At 55.9% G+C, this 9988-nt stretch overlaps 1 protein-coding gene across 5 annotated transcripts in view; it reads right to left on the bottom strand.

The window, feature by feature from the left end:
* Positions 1-2986: 2986 nt before the first annotated feature.
* TMEM63B (transmembrane protein 63B) overlaps positions 2987-9988 on the bottom strand; it is a 28643-nt gene continuing 21641 nt past the window's right edge. For all 5 annotated transcript variants that reach the window (XM_032299536.1, XM_032299538.1, XM_032299534.1 and 2 more), the window contains 11 exons: positions 9771-9908; positions 9477-9630; positions 8491-8597; positions 8146-8232; positions 7828-7893; positions 6467-6629; positions 5772-5877; positions 4633-4800; positions 4281-4396; positions 4027-4107; positions 2987-3783 (listed from right to left, as the gene is read on the bottom strand). In XM_032299536.1, coding sequence (XP_032155427.1) covers positions 3592-3783; positions 4027-4107; positions 4281-4396; positions 4633-4800; positions 5772-5877; positions 6467-6629; positions 7828-7893; positions 8146-8232; positions 8491-8597; positions 9477-9630; positions 9771-9908 — 1378 coding nt within the window. In that variant the 3' untranslated portion in view covers positions 2987-3591. The remainder of the gene's footprint in view (positions 3784-4026; positions 4108-4280; positions 4397-4632; positions 4801-5771; positions 5878-6466; positions 6630-7827; positions 7894-8145; positions 8233-8490; positions 8598-9476; positions 9631-9770; positions 9909-9988) is intronic.

The following is a 9988-nucleotide window of genomic DNA, read 5'->3' as shown; positions in this document are numbered from 1 at the left end:
GGTGGGAGGGGGAGAAGAGACCCTCCCCCCAGAACTCTCTCATTGCAGTGGATTCCTAGGTCAGCTGCCCGTTTAACAGCTGCCTTCCGCCTTTCTCCTTCTCAGTAACCCAGCCCCTTCCCCAGCTCAGTGCCACGCTTTAGGGACAGATGACCCAGCACCCCCACCGTGGGCAGCCTCCACCTGGCTGTCCTCACTGTATCATTGTCATCCCATCAGGCTAGGTCCCAGGCCCTTTCTTTCATCGCAAGGTTTCCAGGAAGGGTTTGTCCCTGACACACCAACCTGACCTTTACAACCTGACCTTGGGCCTTTTATTCCCAAAACCCCCTTTCTCACTGACATGGCACTTTTCTTGTGTTGCTGTCTTCACACGGCACCCTCCTCTGTGTCTCTTCCTCTTATAAGGACACCAGTCATAGGGGGTTATGGGCCCAGGCATTCAGCATGGCCTCATCTTAATTTAGCGAAGTACATCCTCAACCACCCTATATCCACATGAGGTCACATTCTGAGGTACTGAGAGCCAGGACTTCAACATGCCTTTTTGAGGGACGATTCCACCTGCAGCACCCTCCTTGGGGGGCCCCATTCTGGCATGGTTAGGCCACTGGTCTGACCTTATGACCTGCCTCTGCACTGGAAAGGGGGAATGCTTTGAGCTAAGAACTCTGCTCCGGAGTGCATGATGGCTGAGGACGGGGACGGTCAACGTCATCGCAGTGCCCCTCAGCCCTGCCTGGTGCTAATCCGACACAGAACAGGTGTGAGAGCACCTCATGGGAGCACAGAAACTTGTTCCAGCCTCTGACACTGGAGCTGAGCTTGGGCAAGGCTCCCCCCTTCCCCTTTTCTGGGACTCAATCTCCTTATCTACAAGAATATTAATTACAGTTTATTCAGTTGTTATGTGCCAAACACTGGGCTAAGAACTTCCCACTTATTTAATCCTTAAAACAGCTCGAGGACATGACATCGCTAGTCTCATTTTACAGATGAGGAAAGTGAGGTTGTTATGTGGTCAAGCCAGGATTTGAACCAGTAACTTCAGCTCTTATCCTATCTTCTGCCGCCCCCAGCTGTGAAAGGAGGAAGTGGACTTTGGGGATCCTGTGGTCTCCCCTACCCACTCCTGAGTCCATGACTACACCTCTCGGATCTCTCTACTGTGATCTGCCTGGATGTGAGTGAGCTCTGTGACAAGGTGCCAGGGGCAGGGTGCAGGTGGGCACAGGTGTTCCTCTCTATGATAGCCTCCCACCCTGGGAAGGGCTGTCCTCAGGACCCTTGCTCTGCGTACTACTTGGGCATTATCTGGAGTTTAACATCTGGAAATGCTGGAACCTGGTTTTGAACTTCAGGCCCTGCCAGCATATCCTACAGGAAAGGGAAGGCATGCCAGGCAGGTGAGGAATGAGGGAGTCTCGGCTAACTAGAAGTGGGGGCTGAGGTCTGTCCAGCCCATGCTGTGCAGACAAGGGGGATTCCCAGGCAAATGGCAGTGGTGTGCCTGCCCATCCATACAGAAAACAGGCTTTGGGAGCATCAGGAAGCTTTCACACAACTAAGGTGCTCCTTCCCATGCCAATTTCTGCCCAACCACCAGCAGGTACTCTGTTCCCTTGGCCCCAAGACTTTGGGGACTTTACCTGGGAGTTCACGTTTCACAACACTGCAGATCTGACATATAAAGGGAGGCGGAGCCAGGACCAAGGCCTTAACTTTCATCTCACTGTCACTGGCCCATCCTCCACCCACAGCCAGCAACCATGAACACTGGCCCTCCAAGCTGTTTGCCGCAGCTCTCTGCAGCCTGGGGCTGGACCTTGGGCACTCTGCTCTAGCTCCTTGCTGGCGCCTGGGCAATCTTTATCTGGGTTGTTGTGTTTGCTGTTCCTGCTGTTGGTGGCTTTTTGTTGACCTTTGTGGAACCTGGTTCTTCTCCTTCCTTCTCCTCCCCCTCCTCTTCCTCCTCCTCCTCCTCCTCCTCCTCCTCTGAGGTCTCTTTTCTTCCCTCTAGGAGTTCCTTTTCCTTCCTTTTCTTCAGGGTTGCAAAGCGATTTAGTGACAGAATAAGGACTGGAGTGCAGGCCTCCTGGCTCTCGCCATACAGCAGCACACACCATGTGGACACGTATGTGAGTGTGGACCACGTGGCCCTGTGGGCCTTTGCAGGGTGGGCTACAGCAGTCACAGGACCTTTCTCCCAAGGTGAAAAAACATTTTTTTTTGGGAACAGGGTCTTGCTCTGTCATCTAGGCTGGAATGCAGTGGCGCGATCTTGGCTCACTGCAGTCTCCGCCTCCCAGGTTCAAGTGATTCTCATGCCTCGGCCTCCAAAGTAGCTGAGATTACAGGCGTGTAGCACCATGTCCATCTAATTTCTGTATTTTTATAGAGACAGGGTTTCTCCATGTTGGCCAGGCTGGTCCCAAACGCCTCACCTCAGGTGATCTGCCCACTTTGGCCTCCCAAAGTGCTGGGATTACAGGCGTGAGCCACTATGCCTGAAGGGAAGGTGAATTTGAGTTGGGTCTTGGAGAATGGGTAAGATTTGACTGGAGGGTAGGAGGGGGCTTCTCAGCAAGGAGCTCAGGCCCTCCTGGGGAAGGGACAGATGGGCTGGGGCCAGGCTTAATTTGAAGTGCTCAGAAGGGCCTTCTTCCTGGCCCAGCATGGACCCTGTGGCTTTGCACAACCTTTTCTCCTTGATTTCTGTTCCACGTGTGTTGCTCAGGGACTCAGGGGAAGGATCAGAGCAGGTGGGGCTGGTGTGGTGGCCACCTAGGCACAGGGGCCCTTCCTGCATCTAAGATATCCCTGAAGTTTCTCCCTGGTCCCACTCTCTCATCTCCCTGACACCGAAATGAGACTCTGAACAAGTCCCCTGCCCAGCATGACACAGGGACCTCAAACAGGCCCTCCAGACAGGAGGCGGGGGAGGCCCAGCCCAGATGCCCAGGGCAGCACAAGTCAGACACCTGCCTCAGAGCTTTTTTCTTTGTTTTTATTTTAAAGGAAAAAAAAAAAAAAAACAGTGCAAAAACCCATTTTCCAGTGTCAGCCTTGCCCACCCCCACCCCCAGGCCACCTTAGCTCTGAGCCTGACTCTTCCTCCCACTCAGCACCCCCTCCCCTCTCATGCATTCCCTAGGGGCTGGAGGCTCCACTTCCCTGGAGGGCGGGATCCCAGGAGGAACTGTGGGGAGGAAGGAACCTGGGGGACAGCCCCTGATCCACCTGCCTCCCCAGGTCTCCAGCCATGGCACCAGGTACTCCTCTCAGTTCTCATTAACCCTTTCCTGGTCATGCTACTAGCTGGGGAGGGGTGGGGGTACTGATCTGGGGGAACTCCCTCCGTACCCCTCTTTGCCCCGGGGCCGGCTCGGGGCTCTCCTTACTGAGGTTGGGGGGCTCCCTCCCTCCCTCCATCATGGGGGAGAGCGGCGAAATCCCCAGGTTTAAATACCTTAATGAAAGCAGGGGCTTGGGAGGAAGGGGCTTTAGATCTAATAAATTATTAGCGTTTTAGTGTCCGTGGGAGTGGGGGTGGGGTGGGGCAGGATGCGGCCTCCAGGGCCCTCCCTCCCCTTACTGGTGAATCTCATTCTCTATGAGGCTGTCCTCGCAAGACTGGAAGTCTGTGTCCGTGAGGCCGTCAGGCGGCATCAGCAACTCCTCATCTTGGGATGAGGATGATGGGGGCTCGTCCCCTGAGCTCCCAGGAGCCCCATCCCCATCCCCGTCCACCTCTGAGTCCTGCAGCACCTGAGCGATGTATTTCTGAAGGGGGAGAGGAATTGGGGGTAAGGTGAACAGCTGCCCCTCATGGGTGGAGGGAGCACCAGGGCCTGTAGGACAGCAGAGTGGGCAGGGCCCTGGGGGTGGGGGTGGCCCTCCATGGAGACCAGCTTTCTCCCCACCCATGGGGTCTGGTACAGGTTTCCCTTTCTGCAGGACTAAGGGGACATCCGGCTTTGAGGCAGAGTCTGTCAGAGACCCCTCCCAACCCTTAGGGGCACTCACCGCAGATTTGGGGACAGCAGCAGCAGTGGGGGGCCGTCCATTGCTTCTGGGGTCCACAGTATCTGTCTCCGTGTGCTCAATCTTGAGGGGTCCAGAATGAGTCAGGGAGTGGGGGCATGTCCTCAGCCCTGATCAAGGCCCCACACCCACTTGGCTTTGTTGGTGCTGCCCTCAGCCCTTGCCAGCCCTGGGGGCCCTCTGCATCCCCTTGAGCTCCTGCCCATAGCCATCCCCCTTCCACCCTTGCCCCACACCTTGTAGTTGTGGGCACTGAGGTATTTGAAGTGTCCAAAGCAGACGTGGCAGAGACAGATGACGATGGTGATGACCAGGACCACAAATGTGAACATAGACGTGGGTGCTAGGAACCCTGGTGTTGGGGGCAAAGAATGCGGTTGCTATCTCTTCTGTGGGCCCCTCAGGCCTCTCCATCCCAGCTTCTGATACCCTCTGAATGCAGTCCTCACTCTTCCAGGTGCTACACCCTCACCCCAGCCTCTCCCAGGCTCCTTGCCTCCCACCCCCTGCCATGCAGCTCCTCCTGTGACCTGCTCTACCTGGAATCCCCTCTGCTCACCCCCCGTTCCCTAGGTGGGCATCCCTCACCCGTGCGCATGGTGGAAAAGAAGAGCAGCCAGAAGAGGCAGAGGATGGGTGCGGCTACCACCTGGTTCACAGCCCCCGAGTGGATCTTCTTGTCCAGCTTGGCCGGCAGGTAGGCGTAGTAGAGATTGTATCTGTCTACCAGGTGCTTCAGCAGCATGTACATGAGCCCTAAGGGAAGCCACATGGGCCCTGACCTCGGAACCAGTGCCGCCAGATCTTTGTGTCTCTGTCTCAGGTTCTTCTGGTCCTGAGGCTGCAAAGGGTTGGCCCCTCCTCCTGCCCAGGCCCCAGGACAGGACAGCGTCCCACGCCCCAGCATGACCACAGAACTTCACTTTCCTCTGGTTCAACCCCTTCATTCTGCACTCCTTATTAGGAATTCTACTATTGGAAATCTAGTCATTTGGATCAACAAGCATCTTCTTAAAATCCCTATTAGTTTTCTCTATCCCTGTCCCTAAACAGATGAGTATAAATTAAGGGACAAGTTCTATTCTATTTCCCTGGAGGCTGAGGGATAGGGAGTTTCTAATGAGGACAAGGAAGTTAGTTTGGGAAGTTGGAGCCTTCAATAACCAGGAAGGCTGGTTAAGGAGTTAGGATGTTATTGGGGAGGAAAGTAGAGGCTACCAGTGGGAGTGATGGTTAAAGAGAAACTTTGCAAAACTTCAGAAAGAGAGACCTGCCCAAGTCACACAGCTCAGATACAGCAGACTATCTCCATGAGTGGTGAGGACCCATCCCACCCTGGAATCCAGGTGTTTCCTGAGTTTACAGGGTGGTGTACAAGTGTGTGCATGGATGCCTGTGTGGGAGTGTGTGAACATATCAGCACATATGTGATACGTGTCCAAGCCCATCATGCTGAGTGAAAGCATAGGTGTGGGAGAGTATGGCCATGTTGGGGTGACTTTGCTCAGGGGCCCACATGCCAGGTAGGTCTGGCCTGAGCTGATGGCTCTCCCCCTACTCCCCGCAGACCAGGCCCCAGACTGAGCCAGGGACCAGGCGGGAGCCCCGAGGGGCGGGTCTCCCAGCCGGGCCCTGTCCACTCGGGGTGGCCTGCCTTCCTAGAGTGGAGAGGATGAGGTCCTGGGTCCCCCCGAGCAGGGCCCAGGTCCCGGCGCGGCGGTGCCTACCGAAGGGCACGATGATGGGGCAGGTGATACTGTAGGTCATGACCACCGTGAAGACGCACATCATCCAGGCGTAGGCTGCGCCAAACTGGAACTCGTAGGCCTGATGCTGGGGGGGAGATGGGCAGGAGGATGGCTCAGGGAGGCAGGGACTGACCAGAGGAGCAGGGAAGGAGGGAGGGGAAAGGGGGCCAGAACCTCTGGGGCCGTAAAAGAAGCCGTGGGGAATAGGACCTAATGTCTAGGGTAGAGCAGGGCAGAGCAGATGGAGAGAGGGGCTATGGCCAAGAGGACGGTCAGGGTGGATGCAGTGACAGGGCATGGAGAGGGGCCTTCAAAGGGTCGGGACCTGGCAGGTAGGGGAAAGAGTTGGGTGGACTTGGGAGTGGGATGCCCAGAGCCCTCTTGTTGAATTAAGACAGAGGAATCCTAGCGCTAGGGACCCAGACCTCCCCAACTCCCATCATAGAATGCTACTGTCAGAACTGGCAGGGGTCTTCAGGGTTACCTATGTCCACCCATGGCGGAATACGAAGGCCCCAGATATGGGAAGGGGATGGTCTGGAGCCACCGTGAGTTAACTGGACTCCCCAAGTCTCAGCCCTCCTGTGTCCCCCAACCCTAGCACAATGACTGCTGTTTCTTGTTGGGCCACCAGGGGGCGCTGTGCGGGCCGCTGCTGCTCCAGGCGGCCGTACCCGCTTCACGTTGCGCCTCTCGGCGGCCGAGCGCGCCAGGCAGAGCCGGATCATGTACATGAGCAGGCCTGGGATGCGCAGCAGGTCCATGGCGTTGCCGATAAAGGCTGAGGCAATGACGTAGTTCACGAAGAAGGCGCCGTTGTCGGGCAGGAACACACACCTGCGGGCACCAGCTGCTCCAGCACTGCACCCTTGGGGTGACCCGATGGCTGCCCGCCCACTGCCAGAATTACAGCACCCCACACCTCCACCACCAACGTGCTTCTTCCATGTGGACACCCCCAGCTTAGCCCCCAAAACACCTGTGCCCTGTTCCCCCCAGAGACAGACAGAGTGGCAACAGACATCTCCAAGAACTTGTGTCCCATAAAGACCCATGGAGAGAGTGCTCAAGACCATCTAAGGCTACCAGAATGTTCAGGGGAGAACTGCCCAGGATCCCCAAAGGCAACCCAGTGAGACCCTCAAAGAACCCAAAGGCTGAGCGCCGGAGGAACACCCAGAAGATTCCCCCACTTATACCATAACTTAACTCGAGTTACCCCTAGAGTGTGAGTCTCAGATACCTCCACAAGCAAGCTTTGAGACCCTCCCCTCAACATCTCTGGGGAAGCCCAGGAACCTCTATCACTGCCTGAGATGCCCCAAATGTGAGTAGTCAAAGATCACCATAGATGCCCTAAAGCAAGAACCCTAGAGTTTGTGCCTGCAGCCATGGTGCAAGACCCCAATATAGCCTCATACAAATTCCCAGAGAAGATGCCCAAACAGAACTCCAGAGTCACACCTCTGAATAAACGCCTGAAATTTTAGAGACGTTCTCAGAACTTGTCCCGCATGAACACCCAAAAGTGTGAGTCCTTTAGCCCCCTACAGATACCCCAGAGTTATAAAGCCAAGAGCCTTCCACAGATACCCAAAAATATGGGCTCTAGAGACCTTCAGGGATACCCCTTGTAGCCTCCAAGACACTCCCTAAGTAGGACCAAGCTGTCACGAGAGATAGCTCCCCAAACCTCCCAAGTGAAACTCGAGACGTCCACAGTTAGTCCCACAATATTGGCACAAGACACCCCCACAGAAACTACCAGAATGTGGGCCCCCAATTCCTAAATATACCTTGAGGGTGATCTTAGCATCCAGACAGGTTACCAGAGAGTGAACCTTAACACAGACCCCAGGGGCTTCCATCATGTATATACCCAAGACACCTTTGGGGTGACCCCACCAGACCCTCTCTCTTCTTCCCCTTCCACAGTCGGGAAGCTTTGTTGCACCCTCCCATGGGGCTGGCAATGTCTCTCAAGCATACCCACCCTGCAATCCGGTCTCTTTCCCCAGAGGCCCCAGTCACTCACTCAAACCGAATAGCTGCCTCAGCCAAGAATTTCTTATCAAAGAGCCAGCGGAAGAATAGGTCCAGGCTGGTGGGAAGCAAAGGAGAGATGGGGTGGGGCTGGAGTGGCGCAGAACACCAGGAGAGGGGAAGTCCCACCTCTGTGAGCCACTGGGGAGACTCCCAGACACGGGGTGGGTAACTCAGGAGGCCTGGGGGTAGCCAGGCTTCCCATCTTGTGTCCCTTGCCTTGCAGGGGAGGTAGGAAGCCTGAACTGCTCTCCTCTCCCTGTCCTGCAATCCCCCCACCCTGGCTTCTGTCCTATCCCCCTAAACTCACCTGCTCAGTCCCAGCGAGGGCAGGAGCAGCACCATAAAGATGAGGAAAGTGTAGCACTTGTGCATGGTGGTCCTGTTCTCTCCGGAGCTGGAGGGAGAGGAGCAGGGAACAGGACAGGTCAAGTGAACCCAGGCCCCATACCTGCTCCCCCAACAAGGACAATGTCCAAGAGAGGGTCCCCTGGGAAGGGTGGGCCTCCCAAGGTGAGGGTGCTGGGCATTAATCCTTCCCTGCCAGCTCTGGGACTGCCCAGGGCCAGGAGCCTGAAGGGCAAAGTGCTGCCAATGAGGATGGGTCATTGGGGGCAGGCCACAGTGAGGTGTGGTGTGGGTGGAGGCACCTTACCGTGTCCAGTGGGCTTCAAAGAAGGCTGAGTAGTAGACAATGGTGGGAAGCAGGGCCGAGAAGCACCACAGCAGCAGGGTGGGGAAGAACTGGGTGATGATGGGATTCTGCAGCAGGGCACAGGGGGGTGTCAGGCAGGGGAGTCTAGGGGGGCCAGGTGGCTTTGCTTATGTGCCTCCTCCCCAGCTGAGCCCTGGGCCCCACAACTCTTAGGGATCCCATGCTGGAAGTCTAGAACATCTGGAGCTGGGGTGAGGGTGGGGGCCAGGGCCACATGTATAACCCCAGAGTGAATAATACTGACGGTCAGCATTTGCTGAACACCTACTATGTGTTAAGCACTGCTGATGTAGTTTCCATTTGACAGATGAGTAAACTGAGGCAAAAAGAGATTCAATAGCTTCCCTAGCTAGCAAGTCGTGGGGTCAGGATTTGAAATTTGCAGTCTAGGTCTTATCTATTATGCTATTATCACTCCTAGTGATTTGCAAACTGTTCTTGTTCAAACTCTGAGGTTCCAAAGAGGTGTGCTCTGTGTCTGGCAGGAGGGGTGAGGGGAGGCTAGGCAGACGTGCACATCACCCCACTGTCATCGGAGCAGCCCTGCTTTTCCACGTTGGGTTTCACGCTGACAAAGACATCAGAATCCAGGTCTAAAAGCCACTGATCTAGTCAAACTCTTCCATTATTTCAGTTAGAAAGACTAAGGGGTGAGGAAAGGGGACTTCTCTGAGATCAGGACTAAATCCAGGCTCTCTCTTCCCTGGGTATTTCTCTAGGGGTTGCAAACCTGAGGGTGGCCTCTCTGAGGGGGAAGGTGGCAGGGAGCCCAAGGGAAGTGCACACAGAGGTTTCTGAGAGCTGGTTGGTGGCACAGAGCTGGAACAATCAGAATGGGCTGGGCTGGGCAGAAGGAAAAGGGATCAGGGCCTGATATCTGTGTGTTGTAATCCAGTGCGGAAAGTGACAGGGGCATGGGGACTCACGTTGAGGTACTCCACAGGCTTGGTGACATTGAACTTGTCCATGGTGGTGATGATGATGGCTGGAGTGGTAAGGAAGAAGAGCAGGATGAAGAGGACAACGTTGATGACCAGGCAGCGCAGCCACCAGATGAAGCCTCGGATGGAGAGGTGCTCCCTAGAAAGGTGGGGGGCGGTCACTCCGGGGGCCAAGGGCAAGATTGGCCCCCAGTGACACCAAGATACTCCCTTTCCTTCCCCTACCTACTGAGCCCACTCCAGGCCCTGGAAAGCCTGCCCTGCCACCTGTCTGCTCACCAGTAGATGTTCTGGGGGTCGGGGGCGTAGGACACGGTCCAGTTGGAGATGTGCAGGGACTCGCTGCAGGATGAGGGGCGTGGCTCCCCGCGGCAGGTGCAGCCCTGGCACTTACACACATTGAAGTCCTTCAGGATGCTAGAAAGATGGGCACTGGTTACCACACACCTAGCCGGGGGCCACACTGCTGGCAGAGGACCAGGAGCACTGGGGTCTGG

Source organism: Sapajus apella, unplaced genomic scaffold (assembly GCF_009761245.1).
Source record: "Sapajus apella isolate SASKATOON/1434 unplaced genomic scaffold, GSC_monkey_1.0 scaffold41, whole genome shotgun sequence".
Classification (NCBI taxonomy): domain Eukaryota; kingdom Metazoa; phylum Chordata; class Mammalia; order Primates; family Cebidae; genus Sapajus; species Sapajus apella.
The sequence above is the reverse complement of the archived record's forward strand: the minus strand, read 5'-3'. Positions and strand labels throughout refer to the sequence as shown.